This window comes from Thunnus maccoyii, chromosome 13 (genome assembly GCF_910596095.1).
Source record: "Thunnus maccoyii chromosome 13, fThuMac1.1, whole genome shotgun sequence".
Taxonomy (NCBI): domain Eukaryota; kingdom Metazoa; phylum Chordata; class Actinopteri; order Scombriformes; family Scombridae; genus Thunnus; species Thunnus maccoyii.
Genome location: NC_056545.1, coordinates 5,442,750 through 5,468,822, shown reverse-complemented (window position 1 = coordinate 5,468,822; position 26,073 = coordinate 5,442,750). Strand labels below are relative to the sequence as shown.

General features: G+C 37.6%; 1 protein-coding gene across 1 annotated transcript; it reads left to right on the top strand.

Annotated features, from left to right (window-relative positions):
* The first annotated feature begins 405 nt into the window (after positions 1-405).
* Positions 406-26,073, top strand: castor2 (cytosolic arginine sensor for mTORC1 subunit 2). The gene is made up of 9 exons (XM_042432097.1): positions 406-785; positions 11,175-11,245; positions 14,772-14,965; positions 18,752-18,884; positions 20,436-20,559; positions 21,545-21,655; positions 23,419-23,501; positions 24,844-24,938; positions 25,031-26,073. The coding sequence occupies exons 1-9, from the start codon at positions 673-675 to the stop codon at positions 25,091-25,093; spliced, it is 987 nt and encodes a 328-aa protein (XP_042288031.1). The 5' UTR covers positions 406-672; the 3' UTR covers positions 25,094-26,073.

Below are 26,073 nucleotides of genomic sequence, written 5' to 3'. Positions count from 1 at the left end.
TGATACATATGATATGGCCTTCACAGTCACCAGATCTCCACCACCATCATTAAAACACCAAATGAGGGAATATCTTTTGGAAGAACGGTGTTCATCCCTCCAGTAGAGATCAGAGACTTGTAGAATCAATGCCAAGGCACAATGAAGCTGTTCTGGTGACACGTGGTGGCCCAACACCTTACTAAGACACTTTATGTAGGTTTTTCTTTTAATTTGTGACCCATCTGTAGGTACATTTCCAAAATATCAAAAAAAAAAGCCTGAAGGGAATGATTTTCTGCCATTTTTTATACTTTTTAGGTATAAGCAATTAGGAAATAACACTTACAGGAACAAAAAGCTGTGTGATTTTCTAACTCATGTCCTCGGAGACTTTTATTCTGAGAAGGTGACCCCGGAAGTGTGCGCGTTTCCGTTGCAGCTTTGACAGCAGCTCCGTTTTTCACCCCTCTGCTTTCTTTATTCCTCCCTGCCTCCCTCTTTCTTTCTCTATTTAATACGCCTGAGCCTGTCGCCCCTGTGTGTGAGTGTGTGTGTGTGTGTGTGAGAGAGAGAGTATTTATTTATTTATGCATCTCATCTGAAAGTACTTTGGGTTTTTTTCTTTTTGCTTTTTTTTTTTTTTTTTTTTTTTTCATTTTTAGTCGTTCCTCAAATGAGAAGACGTAAAAGATGGAGCTTCATATTTTAGAGCACAGCTTGAAAGTGGCGAGTATAGAGAAAGAGGGGATCCAGATTTGCACTCACGGATTAATAAAACTCGCCTTCTTGGCCTCTAAAACAAGGTACGTAACTTCCCAGACGTGATAAATACAAAAAAATGTACAGTGTCATTTATGTTTGTCACACAGAGCTGTGCATAGCAAAACTAGTGCTGCCTGTGTTGAAAAGGTAGCGGTGTAATTCCTGCCTTAGCTAGTTCCTGTAGTTGTGTTAATGCCTCAAACTGCAGCTTTGTGTGTTATTCTGAGAGCAGTCGACTGTGTGTTTGGTCTCATGCCACCAGTTTCCAGGCCTATCCTTGCTCTGTAGTGTCATTTTGTAGCTTTGTGCCATCTGTAGCTGGGTCGACGCCAGCCGGGGGGTGTGTTTGTCTGTACAGTAGGCTATATATATGTGTGTATGTGTGTGTGTGTGCAGCCTGGGGAATTTATAACATGTTTTTAACCTAACTTGAACGCACTGAAAGAGACGTTTACAGTTTATCCTGTCCCATGAAGTGCATGTTTACTGACAGCCAATCAGCCCGTGGAAACTTAAAGGGGACACATCGTGCACATTTTCAGGTCTATATTTTTAATCTGGGGCTCTACTGGAATATCTTTGCATGATTTATAGCTAAAAAAAAAAACCTTTTATCTCATGCTGGCCCTTTACAAAGCCCTTCAGTTCAGTTTCTGTCTAATACCAGTTGTTTAAGCTCCTGCCTCTCTAACCCTCCCCACCCCCCCAACTCATTTTTTGTTGTTTCCAGGTCTGTATTTGTATTCTTGGGCTCTACTGGAATAACTTTGCATGATTTACAGTTTAAAAAAACTCCTTATTTATCTTATAGTGGCCCTTTATGCAGCCCCTCAGTTCAGCCTCTGTCTAAAACAGGATGTTTTAGCTCCTCTCTAAGGCCCTCCTCTCGATGAGCCCACTCTGTTCTGATTGGCCGGCCTCAGGAAGCTGCCTCTCGGCAGATATCCGCCAGCTGTGCAGGCTACATAAACAAACCTTGAGACGAAATGCAGTAGTAGGATTTCACTACTTTTTCTCGTTCTTTACTTGAAATGTCAACTTATCAAATAGCCAAAAACAAGCCAAAATCCGATGTGATATGAGAAAAAATATGAAAGTGGACAACACAAACAACACGTGGAAAACCTTAGCAACAGTCTTAGCAACCAAGGCTACTGAACAGACGGACATTTATGAGCAACGAGGTATAAATAAATGTTGCAAACGAAGCGTTCAGAGCAAACTGAATCTCTGGCTTTTGACTAGCAGGTAGCATTGCTACTAGAGTATTGCTACTACTCTACGGCAAATTGATTGCGTGCCAACTATTACATTAATCAGCAACTATTTTGATAATTGGTTAATTGTTTGGTGTCATTCTTTAAGAAAAAAAATCTAAATTCTCTGATTTCAGCTTCTCAAATATGAATATTTCTGGTTTCTATGATAGTAAACTGAATATCTTTGACATTTGAAGACTTTGGAAAACAGTGATCAACATTTTTCACCATTCTGTAACATTATATAGACGAAACAACAAATCGATTACTCAAGAATCGACAGATTAATTGATAATGAGAATAATTGTTAGTTGCAGTCAACTCAAATTTTGCAGCTTTGACCACATTCAGCTAGGTCTGGGTGATAAAACGATAGCGATATGTACCGGCGATAGTCACTTAATCAGTAACAATAAGAAAATTGTTTGATAGTTTCAATTAAATGTGAACTGCCATGAAAAAACATTATGAATACACAAAGTTCAGTTGCACAGACACACCCTAAGCGTGCTCCCTCCCTCCCATATCCCTTGATAATGGAGCGTGCTACGAGTGACACGCAAACAGCCGGTCATTTGACAGGCGTGTTGTTCACCATCGACATGTGACACAACAACAGAAACAGCATCCCTTGATGATATGCTTAACATGGATATCCGACATCATAACCGTATATAAATAACATAAACATAAAAAGCCTAATAAGTCCCCTTCAAAATGAAATAGCTGCAGCAGCAGCGGAGTCGATGTGTTGACTGCAGGCCTTTACACATGTCACTGCTCTGTTGTGCAGTTTTATTACCACCAGTCTATTAAAATTAGCTTCAGCAAATTAGTTCACTTAACTGACACACTGGCAGGCAAAGTCAGTACAAGTGTGGCAGTGAGCTGGTAATCAACTCTCCCTCTGTGCTGAGGAGAGGTTACTGATAAAAGACACTCCCTTCAGATAACTGGTTACCTCATATCATCCAAAATACCAGCTTATTTTAATTCAAATAAGGCTGCAGCTAACTATTATTTCTAGAGCTGCAATGATTAGTCGATTAATGGATTAGTCTATCAACAGAAATTAACCGTTTTAAGTCATCTTTTAAGGAAACATTTGTTGGTTTAAGCTTCACAAATAAGAGGATATGAAGCTTTTTAACGTCATACATGATAGTAAACTGAATATCTTTGAATTTTGGACTGTTGATCAGGCAAAACAAGACATACGAAGACGTCAACTTGGGCTCTTAGAAATCATAAAGGCCGTTTTTATTTCATTTTCGAGACAAAACGGTTAATCAAGAAAATAATGGTCAGAATAATCGATAATGAAAATAATCATTAGTTGCAGCCTTAGTCAGTCGAAAGAAAATTAATCGGCAACTATTTTGATAATATGTTAATCCTTAAAGTAAATCCTTTCATGCAAAAATGCCAAACATTTGATGGTTCTGGGTTTCTAAATGTGAGAATTTGCTGCTTTTCTTGGTCTAATTTATAGCAAATTACATTTTTTTGGGCTTTGGACTGTTGGTTGGATAAAAAGACATTTGATGATGTCACCTTGTGCTCTAGCATATTGTGATGGGACTTTTTCAGTGTTTTCTGATGATTTATAGATCAGCCATTAATTGATTAATGGAAGAAAAATAATCTGCAGATTCATTGATCGTTAGTTGCAGCCCTAGTTATTTTCAGTATTGATTAATCTACAGACTATCATTTTTTAATTAATCGATTAATCATTTTATGGTTTATAAAATGTTAAAAAGTAGTGAAAAATGTACATCACGATTTCCTAGACTTGAAGGTGTAAATGGCCAAAAATCGTCACATTGGAGAAGTTGGAACCAGAGAATGTTTGACGTCTTTGCTCAAAAAACAGTTGATTAACTATCAAAAAAAGCTGCAAAGTAATTAATTCACTTCATTCATCACTTCCAGCTACTCATGACTGAATATGCCTCCCATGTTTCATCATACAGATACATTGGGTATTGCAATTATTTGAAATCAGTGTTTCCAATGTGTGCACAATACATCTCAAGTCATCTTTTTGTTCTTTTCAAACACCATCTTGTTTCTTTCTAAAGTAGCTTTTCATCATTTCTTATTGGCAGGATTGCTTTAACTTAATAACACGGATTCTGTGATTTTCCAGCTTTGCCCATTTTCTTTTGAAGTGTGAACCAATTTTGTTTTGCTGGTGTAAGAAAAGACAGCCACAGCTGCCATGGCTATTGCACAAGACCAGTAAGAGAAACCACAGAGCAACATGTTATATTAGCCTGTAATATCACTCTGCATGCTCGTAATCTGCCCTTGACTGTAAACAAAATGCTCTGAATATTGTCCACTTTTGAATGCACGTATTAAAATAAATTGCACGGTTTAACCCTTGGGAAATAGTTTAGCAGAGGTGGTTAGCCACCTAATATATCTCAATATACTGCACAGCAGATATTCTTTTCTATAGCTGCAGCGGTTAGTCGATTAATCGATTAGTCGATCAACAAGAAATGAATCACCAACTATTTTCATCATTTGCTCATGGTCTTACATGAAAACAACATTAAAGATGTCCGATGTTTAAATAAAATCTTCAAATATATGGAATATTCAATACTCATTTGTTAAATTAAAGTGTAATATGAGGCCTGATACCTTCTTCCTTTAAACATGGTAGTGAATGAAACAACAGCCTGTATCCACATCATCAAAACTTACGAACATGAACACACGTCTTGTCCTGTAGCTTACCTTGTTGAACGAGTCACCAAATAAACATTCACTGGGGCGCCAGCTAGCAGCTTGACGGCTAAACAGCATGTAAACATACCTGCAGATGTCACTTTAGACCAGTTAGATGCTGGTTTGGTCGTTGCTCTTCAAAATCCCTGTTAGTGACACGCTGTCTGTCCGTGACTTGTACTTACAGCGATCTGTTCAGATCACGGATCAACTACGTTCTGTTACACCACTATTTCATAATCAATTTATCGTTTTGAGTCTTTAGAGAAAAAAAATGTCCAAATTCTCAGATTCCAGCTTCTCAAATGTGAATATTTTCTAGAATAATAAACTAAATATCTTTGGATTATTGAATGTTGATCGGGACAAAAGAAGACATTTCAGGATGTCACCTTGGGCTTTTGGAAACCATGATATTTTATAGACCAAACAACTAATCAGTTAATCAAGAATATAATCGACAGATTAATTGATAATGAAAATATTCATTGGTTGCAGTCTTATTCTTTTCACATAACACATCTAACGAGTTTGTTTAAGAATCCATTAAATTTGGTTATTAAAGAATTGTGACCAAGCTTTGTACTGCGCAAGACATTACACAGTTGAAAAATGAACTTGTCAGTGCTCTCTGGAGGACAAACTACGTAATGGAGGAACTGTTTCTAAATGATATCATACAAACAAAGCATCATCTTTTCATTTTTCTTGCTATTTATAAGGCCCACATAGTTGTTGATACTGATATATCTGCGATAAACTATTATCAGCTGATAGTTCAGACAGACTCTAGTAGACAGTATCAATGTCTTCCTATGTTCATTAATTTGATATTCCTTGAAACCACATTTCTAGTGTCTTAAACGGAGAAGCAGAACTCACTGTGTAGATATCAGTGAGGAAGTCAACATATGAGAAGTGTGGTTTTGCCATTTAAACCAACTTGTTTGTCACTGCATGACTGTGGCTTTGACACTGTCAATCATTAGCAACGTCTTTAAAAAAAAAAAGGCAAAAACCTCTTCATAAAGGAAACGCCTTCATCAGCTATTACAGGCTCATTATGGCTGAACTCAGATGTCAATTGTGAATTTTTTTTGGCAATGACTGCCAAGATGGCCTGAAAAATGTAATGAAACAAAGACTGTAATCAGTGAGGAAATCTACAGTATAGTTCATCAAACCCTACAACGATGTAGTGATTGTTTTTACTAAAAGATACAGATTCATCCACTTGAAATGACACATTCAAAGAACTGGTCTTAGACTGTATCCATATACAGGCATCAGTGTTTGTTACATTAGCCTATTTGTGTCCAGTCTGTGGGCGTGATTATGCACTCAGTCCATCTTCTTTAGTCGTCTTCAGCAAAGTAGAAACATTCACAAATAAACAACTAATTAAGAAACAATTCAACCGCTGACTTATAGTCTCTGTAACTGTGGCTTCACATGTTGGACGTGTCTGCTCTTTTTGTTGTAATCTCCCTTCCTCCCATGTTCAGGCCAGGCTACAGTTTGCTCTCGCTTCATTTTTATCATAATGTGAGGAAATGCTATCACATGTCAACATCTATGTCCTACACCCCATGTCTGAATTATTTTTTTGTCTTATTAATTATTTTTTTCCTAATGAACGTCACATCACAGTCGTCTTGTATTTGGACTGAACCTTCCTTTTTTTTTTTTAAGGTGTCCGTGTTTGGTTATTTGGTGCCGAAGCGTTTAGGTGGCTTTGTTTTCGTCTGACCAAATGACGTGATGTCTGAACAAATCGATATTAACAGGCAGCTCCACCGGCTGTGGCTCAGCAGGTAGAGAGGAGGTCGTTCGTTAATCACAGGGTTGGTGATTCAATGGGTGAATCAGAGGCGAATTGAAAAGCTCCTTGAATAAAAGCACTTTTACCATCATATCTCTCCAGGGTTAGTTGGACAACTAGATTTAGTGGTTTAGGAATATTCTTCAGCACCTTGTTTGAAGCTGGGTGTTCAGGTGGTCACAGCAGCTATCTATTAATGATTACAGAAGTTCATACCATTCAGCTGCAGAACGTGTGTCCGTCAGATGAGGTTTTGCAGCTTGTTTCTTCTTTTCAGCCTCCCCTGTTGTTCCTTCTAGCTGATTTTTCTCACCACACTCTCACACTTCTCTGCCTTCATGTTGTAGAAGCAACAAGCTTGGCACACATCCCGTTGATAAGCCTCTTCAACAGCACACTTTTCTCCGTTTATCATGCTGTTGCATTGTGCCTCCTTTGTCCACTGAGCACATTGTGTATACAGTACATGTTTTGCAGCTGATCTGCTAAATCTAAAGTTTTAATTCAGTCCATTTCTTCTGGGGTTTAATCTCAAATCTCTTGTCTTGTTTATTTTTGCATGCATTCACAACAGTTATCTCACATTATTTTTTTTTAAGAAAAGACAGAGGATGAAGGAAATTGTGGACAAAGCTGGAAAACTAGAAATACCAATGGAGCGACAGGATTAAAACCAAGATGCTGTGATTACATTAAAATAGCTCACAGTTCAGCCAACTGAGTCAAATGTAATGTATGTCCAATAGTTGTCCTTTCTTCATAAAATTCATCTTCAAATCAATGTAGGTGATTGTACGATACTGTACAGATGTTTTAATACCAATACAATACTGATACACTGGTAAAAATATAGTTAAGAGAATATAAATATATTTTAACCCCTTTTTTTTTGTTTTTAACAAAATATTCAAAAATGCTCAGTGCACCAAGAAGCAATGGATGGAAGTGATATTGTGAAATGTGTCATAGTAATGAAACCACTACCATGTGCTGGTTCACTGTCACACTTGTCAAGACTTACTGGGACACTTGACACCTTTGCTTCATGTCATGCCCACCTCTCTCTTCTCATGTGTAAAGGTAAAAATGCTCCCCAAAAATTGTACCAAAGCTCTGTTAAACACACTGCACACTACCTGCCCAGCACCGAATGACAGACGGACACGGTTTGTGACTAGCTGGTGAACATAATGAAGCTTGTAGCAGTTCAAGGAACAGATATTTTCCTCAGGAGTCGGTGACCAGCAAAGCAGAGCTAAAAGGAGAGTGAATTTTCATCAGGCGGACAGAAACACGACTCCTAGTGAATGTTGCTCCATGTCTGCTGGATGTGTAAATAAGCAACTGATTGGTAACATGTCTGCCACAACAACAACAACAACAACAACAACAACAGGAGGCGATTATATGCCAGTAGTATGGTTTCAGCTTGTTCCTCTGCCCCCAAGTGGCCACAAAATTAATTAATGCAGCTTTAAATGAAGAGTTTTTCCTTGATAAAATCATTTTAAGATAGAAGCATTTCCGAATTCAGATGAGGAAACATCTGATCAAAGAGATTAGATCAAAGAGTAAATACGCCTAATAGTCTGACTGATCATATGAAGATATCTTAAGTCCCTCTGACAACACTTATGAGATAAATTCAGCTTGTTAACTTACACCAACAACTCAAGAAGCTGAATGAACGGGTGCAGGACTGTTTGGATTACCCTACGATTATGTAAGTAATAAATCAACCTCATTTCCGTTAATGTCAATGTTCTTTAAAGACATTTAATTACAGTTTCTGTGTTTAGTCATAAATGAGGTTGAGTGGTGTTACAATGCAGCGCTTTACAATATAAACTAAATTAAAGACGCCTTGTGAAGTTCCTTGCATGTACACAGAATGTGAGTAATGCAGGCTAGGTAATAATAGTGTGTCTATAGTGATTTGCTGTTTCATTGCTGATTTGCATGAAACGCTGTCAGAGAATAAAGTGAGTCATTAAGTCGATGACAATCATAATTAGAGGAATATTATCAACCTTTGGCTTTATTGTGTTGTCCTGACTTTTCCTTTTATTTATCTATATATATATATATATATATATATATATATATATACGCTCAACGCCATAGAAGAGCTGGTGTTTTTAAAATGAAGCTGTCAAATAAAATCAATCAATCAATCAGTCAATCATCCAAACCAGTCACTAGATAAAACCTCCAGTGCTCATCAAGCTAATGTCCTGGCTCAAGAAAACATGCTGCAAGTCAGAGTGACACTTGACAGCTCATTGGATTCTGAGAGGAAACGCTGTTCTTGCCATGGAGAGAGTTGTCAAAAGTCTTCTCTGTTATTCCCCCTGCTGTCCTTCACACCTTTCAGACAAATGTGAAGTGCGAGCATTCATTCGCTGGCCTGTAGAGAATGTGATTATCACAGAAGTGTTGTGCGTGGTGTTTTTCCAGTGCTGTGCTTCAGAATGCCTGCTAGGCATGTTTTCAAGCTGATTCGAAAGAATATTCCTAGACTTCTTGGAACATTTGTGGTTCATTGAATTGAATTTTGACTTTTTGGATTTCGGGAAAAATCATCAACACAAACTTTGTTGTACCACAAGTGGTCAAATCTAACTAAACATAATGTATGTGTTTTAGAAAAAGGGTGGCATTTAACAAAAGATGAGACTAAAAGAGAACGAAGAAGCATTTGTGGGTATCATTTGAAATTTTTCAACATCGCTGCCAGTTGAGTTTTGGTACCAATACCAAATTAATACTTTTTTCCAATATGTTGCATTGATGTATGTAAACATCTTTTTTTTATACAAAACCCTTTTCTTCATTTCCCAAAAGAATCCAAAGTTTGCAAATGTTAAATATTGTCTAAACACAACACAACAAGAACTTAAACAAAATAAAATACAGTCTAAAATTAGCAAATTTTATCTGATCACAGATTAATTAAATAACATATGAATCTGACCAGACCAGCTTTCAATACTTGATAATTTTCAATACTCTGTGCTACGGACACATTTTGTTTGGGACTAAAATCATATAGAAGTTTGATACCAGGCTCTATTCATAATATGACGCACATTATCATTATAAAAGAAACTGGTAACTGTGCAGGCTCAGTACTGGCTTTTTTTCAATTTACATTTTTTCCTCAACCAATAACTTGCAATGGCATAATATTTACAAGTTAATCAGTCAGCTTGTTGCAAGTTAAAGGGGACATAACGTGCTTTTTGTGATTTTCTGTCATATACCATTATGATGTCGGATGTCTGTGTTAAACATGGTCAAAGTTCCAAAACTTGAGGTGAACATATGTAAAAATGCCACCTTCAAGTCAACAGCCAGCACTTCATCCTGCTCTGAATGCTCCATTTGTAATGTTACGTCTACTTCCTCCTCGCGATGACATCAGATTGTTTGAACAAGCCCACAAGTCTTTGTTGGTAAGGTTGTTCCATGGGGGGTTGTTCATGCTGTCCATTGTATTTGAGAAGTCTATTTTTAGTAAAAAAAAACAAGAAAAAGAAGTGGAATCCTACTACTACTGTTTACATAGCCTCCAGAGTCAGAGGCAACTTCTGGAAGCTAACCAATCAGAGCAGAGTGGGCTTATTGGGAGGGCGGCCTTAAAGAGACAGGAGCTAAAACGGCCTGTTTCAGACAGAGGCTGAACTGAGGGGCTGCATAAAGAACCAGTATAAGATAAATAAGTTGTTTTGAGTTTGTTGAACTATAAATCATACAGAGAGTAGAGCCCCAGAATAAAAATATAGACCTGGAAATGTGCCTGATACGTCCCCTTTAAGGCTTTAAGGCTTTCTTATATTAACAACTGCTAAGAATGCAAGTATGTTTTGTTTTTAGGCAATAAATTAATTTATAAACTTGCTGACATTATGAATCTCTAACTGATCTAAATATATTCATAATAACTATCTATCTATGATTAAAAAACAAAAAACAATGAATCAGTTATCTAAATAGTTGGCAGTGAATTTTCTGGTGAACAATTAATTGTTGTGGCTCTTAATTAAACAAGATGAATATATCAGAAGTGATCCAACATGAGAAAGGAAATGTGTACACTGATGTGAAAAAAAAATAGTGACATTTATGATTATCAAGTAAAATCTGATAATTAATCTTAATATAGAGTTTAAGTCATGGTGCCCAGGCCTATGTATTTAAAAACATCGATCAGTGAGATTACTCTCACTACAAGGTTTTGCTGTCGGGGAGCTTTTTATTGGAAGCAGAACAGCACCGTGCTTTATTGATGACTTGGTTATGAGCCTCATATTCAATATAAAATGATGAAGAAGACATTTACAGGCTCAGCTGTGGTCTCATGTTAGTCCCTGTGCATCTTATTGTTGCATCTTTTCTTATGAAACTGTCTCCTTAATTCTGTTTGATGTGTATTATGAATGCTTCAGGGAGCAGTCGAGCTAAAGGAGACATTAACCATCAGACTGACCTGACACATGAGTTACATAGTCAAGCTTTGTCTGATGTGAAGCTTTTCTATTTTGTATTATAACGTCACTGTTTTCACTGTTTGATCTGTCCTCTCTGTTTCTGTCTCTCTCATTCAGATGCAAGTTTTTCAGTTTGACAGAGACTCCGGAGGACTACACTATTATCGTTGACGAGGAAGGCTTCAAAGGTGGGCCTCATTTTGTGGATCTTTAAAGTCACTCTGGCAACCATAGAGGGGGACAAAAAAAAAAAAAGATCTCTGATTCTCTGCAGTACCACGTAGCTTCAGCTGCCACTGTTTGAGCACACTTTGACATTATGGATGTGCGGCCAAGCTGCCACTCGCCGTGTTTTGTGGTTGGCTGAGTGAGTAAATCCATGTCATTACACACCCTTTTCCAGGGTGACTCTCCTTTGTTACCCTGGAGACGACAGGCTATTTGTTGCATAAGTGGTGCAGGTATTTTCTACTGGTGACTGGCTCTGTGTTGAACTAAGATATGAAACTCAAGCAAGCAATGTCAGATACATTATTAAAAACTTCAAAAAGAGACTGAAAAGATCTTGATGTGGGATAATTAAACACTGACAGTAAGTTATTTAGGAAAATATGCTGTATACTTGAGCTTTAGATCAATATTATTGCATATCCTGTTAAACCTACTGTATGCTAAAGGTTGCTGATTAACTGGACCAGACTGAAGTGGCTAATAATTCAGCTAAGATGTTAACGGTTTGTGGTTCAATTACTACAATGATATTAGTTGTTAATGTTTTTAACAAGCTTTTTAATCAGTATTATGATTCTAGTTTCAAAGCATAATCTGTGAGATGAATTAATTATCTCTGTGTTTTGGTGTAAATTGCTTGTTGATGTGTTGTTACTGTTGATCATTTGTGAGTTAAAGCCACAAGTGATGAGATAATGATAAATGTTAAAATGTGTAGAAATAGAGTAGGAGATTAGCTAACATTAGCTAAAATTAGCTACAAGTCAAACCACCAAAGCAAGAAGATTAGTAACAGCAAAACCTCCTGAGTGCATTAAACTGAATGAGTATGTGTGTTTTAATTTTTAAGAGGAAATGTGTGCTATTTCTTCTTCTTGTTCTTTAAAAGTTACATAATTACTTACACTGCCCGATTATTATACTACACCAGTTGTATCCACTATCAACAATATATTAATCTTTATAGTGTACTGGGTTTTTTTGCAATTAGTATGCAAGAAATCAACATGCTACATTGTTTTATACTAGCAGGAAAAGATGCAATATGTGCAAAATGGCACCAGTAGTTAAACAAAAATACAGAAAAATGTGGTGTTACTTTTTGTTTTCTGAGGTGTTCATGGAGCTGTTTCACCACTATCCACTATTACTTTTTCATTTTTCCCAACTGCAAGTAGCTCCTCCATTTCCTTTGTGTATTGAGTTGGTGGAGAATAGAGTACATCGGATCTGCAATATACCAAGCAATCGCTGATTTTAGCTACTCAAATGTAAGGATTTAATGCTTGCCTTTGTCTTATGTGATACAACACTGAATATTTTGGGGTTTTGGACCGCTGGTTGGACAAATCAAGACATTTGAAGACATCACTTGGGCTCTTAGAAACAATCACATCATTGTTTTCTGACATTTTATAGACAAAGCAAGTTATTGATTAATCGTCAATGAAAGTCATAGTGAGTTGCGGTCCTTCCTTTTTAGTATGCATGCCATCTGTTTTCAATATTCTTTATTTTGTCACTTTTCCAGTGTTACGGCCCTCTAAACCAGCTCGCCCACAGAAGGTCCCAACATAATTGAGAGTCAGGATTTACCACAATAATTAAACAAATTTATCAATAAAAAACAACAACCAAATAACAGAAGCTGGTGAGCCGGCAAAAAAGAACAAAAAGAAGTGGAGACACCCAGACCAGCCCACAAAGGGCCGTAGGATCTGGACTCTCCTCTCTAACCTAAATCCACAGAACTAAACCTCACAGAAATAAAGCCACGAAAAAAAGACTACTGGATTTACCAACCCGAACCAAGAAACTAACAAAGGCAACTGCAACATAACAGAACAAACACAAAGATCAAGCTGCTGCTGCTGATCAGGCTGGAAAGCCACCTTCCTTCTCTCTTTATAGGCCCTCCCCTCAATCATCCACTTAAGGCCACCTGGGAGAGAGAGCACAAACAAAGGGTCAATAATAAGGCTATACAAATCCCATCCAGCAGGGGGGGAGTATGTAACATCCAGTATGAACAAACTGCAAACTCACTACATACTCAAACCTGCTTAGAATTAGTGTGTAGTCTGGATTTAGGACAAAGCTATAGAATATTTCGACATTAATTTTTTTTTTTTTTTGCTTGCCCGGTCAGAAATCTACTTGCCTGAAGTCAATTTTTTCTTGCCCCTATACAAATTTTTTGTTTATTAGCGGTTATCAAATAGACCTAACAACACAGACTAAAGTTAACTGTCATATTCAATCTTTATTTAAGTAAATGAAACCGAACAAGGACACAGAGCGTCACGGATGCGAAGCAACAAACATTCTTGCAAATCGAAAATGATATGACCCTTCCCATATATTCAACTGAGCACTAAATTCTTTTGACCAGCCCGATTTCTTTCAAACAATGACTCCCTAACCTGATGGCAGATACATTTTTTTAAACTCATTCCTCGACTCCAAGCTTCCTGATTTCCCTCTTTAATGTTTCTCATTCTTGAGAGTATTTATGGCAGTGAAAAATTACATAGTTTCCTCTGATTCCTCTATTTGAAAGTGCTCACATAATTCTGAGGGATGTTTGTGTCACGCATCACACTACTAGCCTACTCAATTCTGCGCATGCCAATATTCTCCGATGCCTGCAAGGGGAGTGGGCTATGCTGCATGCCAGAGAGCGAGAGCATAATTCATGATATGACGATGATCAAAAAAAATGAATGAAACTCGGGCAAGTAAAATGCCCGATGTGGCATTTTACTTGCCCTGGGCAATCGGGCAAGCCTTATTGTTGAACCATGAGTTTCTATGTTAGAGCTACCCTTTCTTATTCCAGCATTATTAATGAAGGCCAGATGTAACTCAGCTGTTATTGTCTCTTTGACTGACTTTTAAATCCTGAGAAACTTAGGACACATTGATCCAGAATGTATAATTAAACAGGGGCCAAGCACCACAGTCTAGACTGGAATTTAATAGGACAGGTGGAAAAGCTTGTCCAATACAGACTGTGGTTGCTGTTCTATCACTGGCTCTAACATAGAAGGGTGGAGGCTGTGAATAATATTCTGTTTCTCATAATCCCAGGTAATAAAAAGGCAGTAGCAATAGTATTCATATTTTTGTGAAAACAAAGAGCATCTGTATAAAAGATGAAAAACAGGAACTGGTGGTGCATTAAAAAAAAAAAAAAATACGAGGAACAACATTAGTCATGCTCGTTGCTCACTCTTACCACCTGTTTCTCTTCTATTCAATCCAAACTGGTGTTGGAAAATGTGTCATTACCATTTACCATTTTTCCCAGAAAAGAGCTAGAGGACATTGGAATATTAGAACAACTAGTATAAAAGTATCATGTAAATCACTAATGTGCAATATTAATATAATAGTGTTTTACTGCCACCATTAATAAAAGCAATAAGTCCTTTTTCGCTGCTTACTTTGTGTTTTTTGACACAGCTTTCTTGTCTCTTCCAGAGCTGCCTGAGTCAGAGCACATCAGTGTTGCTGATGCCACATGGTTGGCCCTTAACGTGGTGTCGGGGGGCGGCAACGCCTCCAGTTCGCAACCCATCGGAGTCACCAAAATCGCTAAATCAGTCATCGCTCCGCTGGCCGACCACAACATCTCTGTTTTCATGCTGTCAACCTATCAGACGGACTTCATTCTGGTGAGTGTGGATAAGTACCAAAGTGGTACTGGAACGTTATTTCAAGAGGTTGTTTACTTTTTTTTTTTTTTTTAATTCTGAAACACCATCAACGTTAAGAGTGTGAAAATAAGTGTGGCTCTTGACAGCAGTCGGCCACAGTCAATGGAAAACAGCATTGAACAGTCCTTCATGTTCAACTAGACTTGTTCAAGGGGTTGAATATGAAATCTCAGTATTATAAGTTAAAGTCCATCCTAAATATATGGTTTTTATATCAATAATTGTCTCTTTTTTTAATCAAAAATGACAAATATTTGCTGCTTTCAGCTCCTCGTACGTGATGATTTTATGCTTTTCTCTGTCATACATGATAGTAAACTTGGACTAATGGGCATTTTTCGCAATTTTCTGACATTCTGTAGACTTATTGATTAACTGATAATGATGACAAGTTTTCACAGTGGTACCAAGTATCAAAAGGTCTGTTGAAACTGCTGCTGCATCCACTTCTACACTGCCCATCTGCATTTTCATTGAAAACTGTTGGAATCCATTTTAAAGGATATGAATTCAAGCTGCGCTATAATGGACGAAATAATAACATTTTAACATCCACCAGTGAAGCCCACAGTGGGTGAGTTGTGGTACTAAAATGATAGATTCAGTGTATCACATGATGATAATAATCTTAATGTTGGTATCAAAGTCAAATTTCTGGAACAATGCATTTCTCAATCTGCATTGTACTGCACAGCGGGCAGATATTTGGCTACAAGAAGGCAGACAAATTTGAAGTTACAATCCTTAAGATTTCAGTCCTGGTTGACTTGGAAACACTTGTGGTTACCGTGACAACAGCAAGTACTGTTTTAATATTTCAAGTGGCAGAATTCTGGCATTTGTTGGAAATACATCAGAAGAGCAAGTGGTGTTTCTGTTTACAGTGCAGCCAAACAAACAGGTCATAGTAAAAGGAGTCAGTTACTTTGATATATTTTATTGTCTCCTTTGGGAAATTTTTCTTGGGCTCAGCGTCGCTGCATCACAAAATATTTATCTCCCAGACATACTTACAAAGATTCATACATAAACAAAGAAGTTGTTGTTTTGAGAAGTTGAAGAAGTCAACTGCAGCTCTTCATCCCACAGCTCACTGTGGCTGCCCTTTCTTGTTTGTAAATAACTTGCATTTCCTGTGACTGCTTCACAGTAAAAGCCGTCCCACGTTTCACCAATTGAATGCCTCTATTGTGAAATAGCAGCAGCAGGAAATGTTTGATTTGCGTTAGCAATAACTTCCTGCAGCTCTGATACGGCGTTAGGAGAGTGAACGGTAAACAGTCAAGTCAGTTTATTTATAGAGCAATGTTGACCAAAGTGCTTTACAGAGAGACTGAGAATTACAATCAAACAAAAACACAGACATAATTATGAGAATCAAAGGGAACATTAATAAAAGTGTAGAATAAAATAAATTAAATTTTGTTTTTAAAAAAAAGTGAGACAGATGTCAATGAAATACAATTACAAACAGTTCTGCTGTACCACAACACCTGACATGAAAAAGCAATAACCTTGGATATAGTGTACCTTCCACAGCCCCACTTCCTTTGATTTAGGAAGAAATCCCCTCATACCAAAGCCTTTCTGGCCACAGGGAGTCTTATTTATTGCCTTGCTTTGGTGGAAAAACAAGGCCTGCTGAACAGCTCTGGCATGTTTATGAAAATGAAAGAAAGAAAAAACAAAAAACCTGCGTCGATGTTGATAATCTGTTGATAGTTACATAAAGGGGATCAGCAGCTCGGCCTCTTGCTGGAATTCCAGGTATCATACACGAGCCTGTTTCCTGTCTTGACACCGGCTGCTCCGATCCACGATCCTAATTATTGGTATATCAGCTAAAAAGAGGAAAAAGACCTGCTGCGTTCACCCGCTACCCGTGTTCTCCCCCCCCCCCCCCCCCCCCCCCCGTCCTCATCTCACACTGTGTCGGATCGCGTTACCGAATCTCTAAGACAGACCAGCTTAAGATGTGTCTTTTCACCATTATGATCGTTTGTGTTACATAAAGCGGTAAAGCCTGACCCAAATGTTGAATGCACTCATTTAGACAGAGCCGGAAGTATCCTGACTGAGTCAAGCCGCTCAGAGCTACATACCAGCTTCTCTCAAGCAACTTTACCTTCGACTCACACTCATACACACTCAATGAAGCAATAGCTGTCACTCCGGATAAATAAAACACTCTATTACTACCAAAAACACTTCTTTCACTAGCTGCAGAGATTATTATTTTGTATCAGAGATAACAAAGAAGACACACCCAAGGCTTTGTATATTGATTCGGGTCTAAATTATTCTCCTATCAATATACTCGGCTCCTTTATATTAGACAGTCAGATACTTGCCTGCGTGACAATATCATAAAAAACCTTTATAGGTCATATTATGTTTAAGCATTTAACAGTAAATCTTGAAATGAAAGAAATGTTTGCTACTGTGGAATTTAATTGTTATTTGATAGCAATATATTCAGTATACAAAGCTGTTCAAATACAATTTTCATATCAAGGAACAATTCACACTAAAATAAACATATATAACTCAAAAAAATGGAAAGGCACATTTTCTATGTGGTTTTATTTTCTGTTTGATGATCTTTTTGCCCCACAAGCAAGAAAAGTCTCTCCCATGCATCCATATTCCAAAACTTTCCCTCTTACCGACACTCTTCCCCAAGACAGGATGTTTACAAAACTAATAACTTAATTTCCATGAAATGTGCTGCAGATATTTATAGTCCCCCCCAGGTCAAGCTTAATATCTTTATTGACCTTTTTAAAAATCCACTTGTACACATGACATATCAAACACTATGTGCTTAGGTACATGGCTCTTACTGTGGATATACAAGGACCGGAAGATGCAAAACGTAGTGTGACGATATGATCATGTTGTGTCACCTTAAATGCACCTCAAATTGATGTGTTTTCTTGCGCCTCCCTGTGTGTACTTTTCTTTCCTTTTTATACATTTGGAACAATTTATAACTGTTTTGTAGCTGCGCTGAAATGTTTATTTCTTTATGATTTATTGTCTATTTGTGTTTTATTTTAACGTAAATCATTCTGTTCTATTTTATGCGATGTATATTCGTCTTCATTGTGCTTTTAGCAGTTGTTTTAAGGCATTTCTTTGCCTTATGTAACACACTTTGAATTGGCCTTTTGTGTGAAAGGTTCTATAAAAAAGAATAATTTGCCACATTGTGCAGCCCCAGTGATGCAGACGTTGTATTGTTTGTATTCTTGTGGTAAAGAAAGACCTGAGTCTGAAGTTCTCAAAGCTTTCAATGTTGCAGTAAACAGTTTCTCACATTTGCCATTTTCTCCACCTACACAAGACTCTCTAGATCAGAATCTAGTAAAGCCACAAGGTGTGTTGTGGTCACAACACTTGGTTTTCCTCAAAACAGCTATGTTGTTGTTACTATTCTCTTTGTAACTGGTAGAATTTAAACAGTCTAAGCCTCTTCTTTGGAGATAATCAAAAGCCATTTTGAGAAATGTAGCAGGTTATTAACAGAAAAAAATGTAGATGAAGCAGAGCAAAAGAGGCGGAACAGCAAGAAGTAAATTACAGCATTTCATCACAAAATAACTCAGTATATGAGTGTTCTTATTTCGTTCATTTCCCTTCTTATGTTGTACGTCGTACATAGGAGACCACCACTAATTCACATTTATTCACACAATTCATACATCATTTGCTGAACCTCAACTTTCATGTTTTCATCCTCAGGTTAGAGAGCGAGACCTGCCAATGGTCATGCACACGCTGTCTTCTGAATTCACTTTGCTTCGGGTGGTCAACGGAGAGACTGTTGCTGCTCACAATCTGGGAGTCACCAATGGCTTTGTAAAGCCAAAACTCGGTAGGTGTAACCAAACATTTATATGTGTATCTTTGTTGATCCCAAACGGTTAATGTTTTCAAAATATATCATAGTAAAGCTGCATATTAAAACTGCTTTGGAAAGGTTTTTTTTCATGGATAACATAAAGACATTGGTCAAACTACACAGATGGGAGTGGTGGATGATTACCTCAGCTTTCATTTTACGCTACGCACTTGTAGTTTTCAATATTGATGTAACCCACCACCATTACATCAATCTGTTTAGCATCAGAGTGCTTACTGAGAAATATTGCAGAATGTAATTTACAAATATTCAATATGCAATGGAACTGCACAGGTACAGAAGCTATAAAACAAATCCAAATAGTCTTTTGCATAGTTTCTTTTTGACACAATAACTGAAAGCAAATCTACGGAGGATTTTTGTTGTAATTATGGTTCAAGTACTTCAGGTCAAAGTGGATTGGCATTTAAAGGACTTGTTAGTAAAGTGTAAATTTCAAATAGTAATTTAGTTTGCAAATTACTTCGTTTGAAATAATATGTCCTTATTCTGCAGAAGTATTCACAACATTGAGCTAAACGAATTTTTTTGGCATTTCACGTCATGTATGAAGAGCTCAAACTTTCATTTTTGACAGCAGATTTCAAGCTCAGATTAAAAGCCAACACGTTGTCCTAAACAAGCTCAAACAAATGGAAAAAAGTGTTGAGATTGAATGCTCATTATCACTACTAGTGCAGTGCCCATTCAAAACGTGCCTGTTGGTAGATGCTACAATTTACCGATGCTCCCTAAACGCCTCACGTGCATAATATCTGGAGACTACAATTTTGAGTTGAGCTGAAGTGGATTAGATGAACTGTAGTGTCCATCCTGCACTATGTCTTGAACATATATCCAAAGATCCTGCGCATGAGAAACAGGAATAGAGCTTAACTCTCTAAACTTTCTCAGTTCATTCTCTATGATAGTTTTCATCACTGTGGATGTAATCTCATCTCTGACCACAATGTGGGTTGCAATGGCAGAGTGGCACTGTCTGTATTTCCGTTCGTTGACTTCTGACTTCTCGTGCAGAAGAAGAAGCCGAAGCAACGTTGTGTATGAGGTATTTTTATATATTTCTGACCGTGCCTGAGACATCCAGCACTAAGTCTTGAATGTACATGCCAAGTTTCATTCACAGCACACAGTTCAATAATAGAGCTTAAGCCTCTTAAACTTTTTCAAGTCATTAACACGAAGGATGTAATCCCACCTCTAACCACAATGTGGGTTGCAATGGCAGAGTGGCGCTGTCCGTGGTTCCGCTCGTTGACTCCACTGGCAGAAGAAGAAGCAAATCAACACTGTATATGATGTATTTTTATATATTTCTCGAGAACCACTCATCTAAACAACTTCATACATCGACATTGCACTTCCTTGATTCCCCAGCAATCCACCTGCTTGGTATGAAGTAGATTGGATGAACGCTTCTCGAGATATGCAAAGGACAAGCACACATTCAGACAGACAGACAGCCTCTGAGCCCTCATGTGTTCCATTGTTTTTGTTTTTCAGTGCCCCGTCCCATCATTCACCCGTTATCTAGTCCCAGCAACATGTTCTGCGTGACCAGCTTGGACCCAGACACACTACCCTCCGTAGCCACCCTTCTCATGGACGTCATGTTTTACTCTGGAGGGTAAGAATCACCTCATCGTATTTGAAAATGACCTCATCTTAAATGAAAAATGCCTTTTTAGAATGTATTAATCTTTTGTTGGATGCAATACCTGTATGAACTGGAATACAGGAATAATAACAAAAGACATTACATTATCAATTCTTGTACATCTCATTTTATTTTTTGTTTGTTTTTGAGTTTTGATTTTTTTTTTCAGTTGTTGTGTAGCAGTATTTGTAATTACATTATCTGGTGGTGTGATGTCAGACAGTCTACCACTTTGGTCAAGACTGAAATATCTAAACAACTATCAGATGGATTACCATTAAATTTTGTACAGACAGTCACACTCCACAGAGCATGAATTGTACTGACTTGGATGATCACCTGACTTTTCCTCTAGTGCCAAGAACATGTTGACATTTTTGGCAATGGAAGGATTGTCACTGGCACAGACATTCATGTTGAATCCTTTTGTCATCCCCTGACCTGCCTTTGAAGCAGATAGAGAAATGTCATGCTTTTTTTTGATTTTCTGTTATTTTTTTACACTGCTATGATGTCCAATGTGGTGAACGGATGTAAAATGCTGCCTTCAAGTCAAAAGCCAGGGCTTCAGCCTGCCCTGACACTTCGTTTGGGGGTCTTAAAGGGACAGGAGCTAAAACAGCCTGTTTCAGACAGAAGTGGAACTGGGGGGCTGCATAAAGGGCCAGTATAAGATAAATAAGGAGTTTTTTAAACTGTAAATCATGCAGATTTTCCAGTAGAGCCTCTGTATAAAATGTTAAATGTCATGACATACACGTAAATAGATACAATTTCCACCATTACTTGATGACTATCAGCCAGGTTTGACACCCACCTCTTTGTTGTTGCAAAGACACAAGTGAAAATGTATGAAACTTAAGTGGGTTTGGTAACTAGGTGTGAGATAAAGAAAATAAATGTGGTTTCTGTGTCACTAGTCCCAGCACATTGAGTGTTGAGCCTTCCTTTCCAGGCCAAAGGAGCCGGGAGCATCCAATGAGGACTCGAGCCACATCCGCTTCTTCTCCTTCTCCCTGATCGAAGGCTACATCTCTCTGGTCATGGATGAACAGACAACTCAAAGGTGGAGCAGACAGAAAACTCAAAAACATATTACCGCTGCATAATTAGCCAAACTCTTTCAAGATGTTGTTTTCCTTTTAGTCAAGACAACACTGAGACATTATGTTCATGCAATGGGAACAAATTTATGATTGTTGTTGGAGGGGGTTATTAGTTTGTTGCTAAGCAATGGCAGAGCAGTTGGGTATCTACAATGTGCTTAAGTCACAGTGGGTTTCAGTCTGACTCATTTATTCTCTGCTGCTCTTCTCTTTCTCGCAGTATACTCTGTAATTAAGCAGAAATGCCATAAAGAAACTTGGGAAACTGCAGGTTGCTCCTCTGTTACCACCACTTCAGTACCTGATCATATCAGGATTGTCCATTCATAAATGAGATAGCCCTTATATGGGTCACTAATGTCTTTAGGCCATATGGAGGTAAAGAAATAATTGGACCAAACTTTCATTATTTATATATTTATATAATTCAGTTCATATTTTGCTACTGCAGCATGTGGGCCAGCCTTGTCTCAACATTTATGTAAGACTTAACATGTTGCCTTAAAGAGATAGGTCACCCATTTTATTCTCTTACTTTACAAAGGCTCTCTTATTCAGTGCAGTGTGATGAACAGTAGCAACAGCATTCACCTGCTGCTGTTCATCTGTTTTGTTCCAGTTTCTCATTGGTTAATAGTTAGCTTCTTCTGTTGCAGTTCTGCACAGTACTGTTAACTAGAGCAAGACAAATAAGTGCTTTGAAGTAGAGTAGGGCAGGACTTGGCAAAACATTTGAGTTCCCAAAAACAACCAAGAAAACTATGTAAAAAAAAAAAAAAAAAAGATACTTTTATCATTTTGAAAGTTTATATATGATTTATAGTCCTACTGAAATTGAATTGGATGGTTTTTTTTCTTCTTCTACCGCATACATATCTGCTCTTTAATTACATATCCTGTACTTTCCTTTGAGACAAATTAGTACCCAAAAGGGAAAAAATTCTATTTTTTATCTGTTGGTTTTAATGACGGCGCTGCATCAAACGGTAACACAGACAACCACAACACAAAAAGAAGCAGAGGCTTTGAACTACAACCCACATTAGCCAAGTGATCATGTACAAACTGAAACTGAATGGAGTCATAAATATAGTGAAGAATTTGTGTTGTTCAGACCTGGTATCTTTAGTTTTTCCTTTTAAAAAAGGCCTCAGAAGATATTTAAAAGAAATGTTAAATTCTGTTTACAAAAGGATTTTTTTTTTTTTTTTTAAAGCAAAAAATATCAAATTTCTTAAATGTGTAGACTTTCTGGTTTCTTTATTATTCTTTGACAGTAAACTGAATATTTTTGGGTTGGGGACTGTTGGTCGGGACAAAACAAGACTAATCTAAGGACAACACCTTGGGCTTTGGGAAACACTGATCGACATTTTAAGAACCAAACAACTTATCAAGAAAACAATCAACAGATTAATCGATAATGAAAATAATCATTAGTTGCAGCCCTAGTTGTTATACACCTCTTAACTACAACCCACATTAGCCTTTTAGCTATTATCTCCTTCTATCTAAAAGCATGGAGACAATGTCCTGTCCTGCACTGCAGCACCATTTGCAGACCAGATAGCTGCAAACATCAACAACAGTCAGTGTGGTCCCCTTTTTCAATGCTACTGCAAACAAACCTTAGCTGTTAAGATGCAGTCAGCATTACAGGTTTATTTATTGTCGTCTTCTGTATTGACCCTTATGCTGTCAATTTCTTTTTATTCTCTTCTAGGTTTCCAAACAATGTCCTCTTCACCAGCGCTTCTGGTGAGCTTTGGAAAATGGTTCGAATTGGGGGACAACCTTTAGGATTTGGTGAGTTTTATTTGCCATAACGCTAGTTAGGCAGGTTATATGATGGTAAAATGTACTGTTACAGTATCAGAGATTAAGCCAGCTCCAGCATACGGTGTTTACTATATTATCAGTATAATAAATATACTCAAATTATTGATGAGTAGCTTAGTTCAGTTTCACAACTTAGCATGTCTTCATATGCAGTTAATATGTGCAAGATGCAGAAGCACTGTACATTATGACCAGGAGACTCTGCTATAAACAACAGTATTTTGGCACTGAAACCTAAATGAATTAATGTAATTAGTTAACCCATCCATCAGTTTGTGTTCAGTTGCATTCTGTGTGGTATTAAAAGGTTTAAATTGAAATTGGTGAACACTGCAGAAACTCTGGTATATTTATTGTCACAATAAATACTATGAACTACCAGCTACTATAAGCTGATTGCACAAGACACACCTCCAACTAACCTTAGTTAGTTGTGACATAAGGATGTCAAAGTAGATCACTAAAAGTTACGGATACATTGTCTTCTGCCTCTCCAGTTTGTAGTAGTACGAATGCAAACTTGACCAAACCTTCTGGGGGGAAAAGAGACCATGCCTAAACAGCCACAAGTGTTTTGTATGAAAAAAACACTGTTAGAGTATCCACTTTCATATAATTAATAGTGTTACATAAGACCCAAGTTGAAAGTTCATTCAAAAGAACACATTTGGAACTGATGGGCTGTGGGAACCACTGCCTCACCACATGTTCAAGTGCTCATGGACAAACTAATAACTGAATAAGTCAGTATAGTGAATGAGTTACAGCTGGGGAATTAAAAAATCAGCAGATATCTGCAGGTCTTTGAAGCAGCTTTGAATTCAGTTCCCTACACCTTAGAAGGTATTAAACGTCAAAAGTCACAGGCTGTCTGGAGACATTATTCACCTGTTGTATAAATTAAATAGGATTTGACAATGGATTGTTCGGTCGTTTCAATCAGCACCATCAGACCTGCAAACACTGGTGGTAGCTACAAAGCTCATCCATTCATAAGTGTCAATTATAGCATGAATTTAATTGAATGAATCATTTTTCATTGTTTAATCCACTTTTCTGCCACTTCTCTGGGTTCAGGTTGCATTAATTTGATTTATATCACCTATACTGTCATTATATACTGTATAGTAATTTATATTAAATAATTTTAGGCAATATTGTCCAAACTTTGTACGGTATTGTGAAACAGGACTTAAATTACATTGTATGTGGTATTAAAAGTATTTAAAAAGTCTGAAATCTAACCCTAAAGTGAACTCAGCAGAAACCTGTTTGTTTGTTTGTTTGTTTGTTTGTTTGTTTGTTTCAGATGAATGCGGCATCGTGGCTCAAATATCAGAACCCCTGGCAACAGCTGACATTCCAGCTTACTACATTAGTACCTTCAAGTTCGACCACGCCCTGGTGAGAGAGAGGAACCCTCCTCATTAAATTCGTTTGGATTAAATGTGAAGGCTTCTGTCAGAGGAGGTTTTAAATGTTTGTGTCTTCTCCAGGTTCCCGAAGAAAACATCCAAAGTGTGATCGGCGCTCTGAGGACCGAGAGCACGGCGCAGTGAAGGAAGCTGGAGGAAAAACAATGAAAACAACCGTTTTCAAAGTCATTTCGTTTATCATGTCCAAAAAGTGCCAAGAGCTTATTAGCGGACTACTGTTGATCGGCTCTGAAAGGAAGGGATCTAACCCCAAAGTGTGGGGTGGTGTATGGAGGAGTGTGGCAGTGTGTTAGGGATGCCTTTGTTACTCGGTCATTTTCTTTACCCCCACATCTCCTTCCTTCCTTCCTTCATTGGCACTCGAGGCCTCCACTGCCTGCTCTGGTAGTTGTTGCTTTAGTTTACCGGACTGAATATGTTTTTTTTTTCCCTCTCTAAAGCTGCTTCTTCCCACTCCCTGACCCTCACAAGCACCATACTGTATTAGTTACATAATTCCTCTCATGGAAGGATGACGAATGTACTCTCAAAAACAAAAGAAATATTCTATATATATAGGCATATATCAAGCTCTCCATTTTCTTTTTTTGTTTTGTTTTTTCAACAGGTCATTTTTCAGTGCCAAGATGTTTGAATGCCTAAACCGATGCCTTTGTCAAAATACATGTGTGCAATTGAAGGAGACAATTTTGGAGACCGCCAGACGGCCTGGTTCAGTCATATGGTGTGTTTTTGCTTTTAGTAGCTGTTGAACATTGTTTTAATCACAGCAATGATCTAACTGTTGGAGTCCCTCAGACTTAGATGTTAAATTCAGAGGCCTCGAGATGCTTGATCTAGTGAAACATGAAATGAATCCATCATCCTCTTGATGAAGGATTATTCTTTTAGTACTTTCATAAGTAATATGCATTCGCACTGTGAGCAACCTGGTTGATCAGTCACTCAGAATCAGCAGATTTTATTTAGGTAGTGGGACTGCAAGGTTTTAGACAGACAAATCGGTGAGAAAGCACAATTTATGTAGCATTAATCATTGAGTTCAGAGTCGTGTGTGAGAGTTGGATTAGTTTATGAATCGATTTGATGTAGAGAAAATAAAT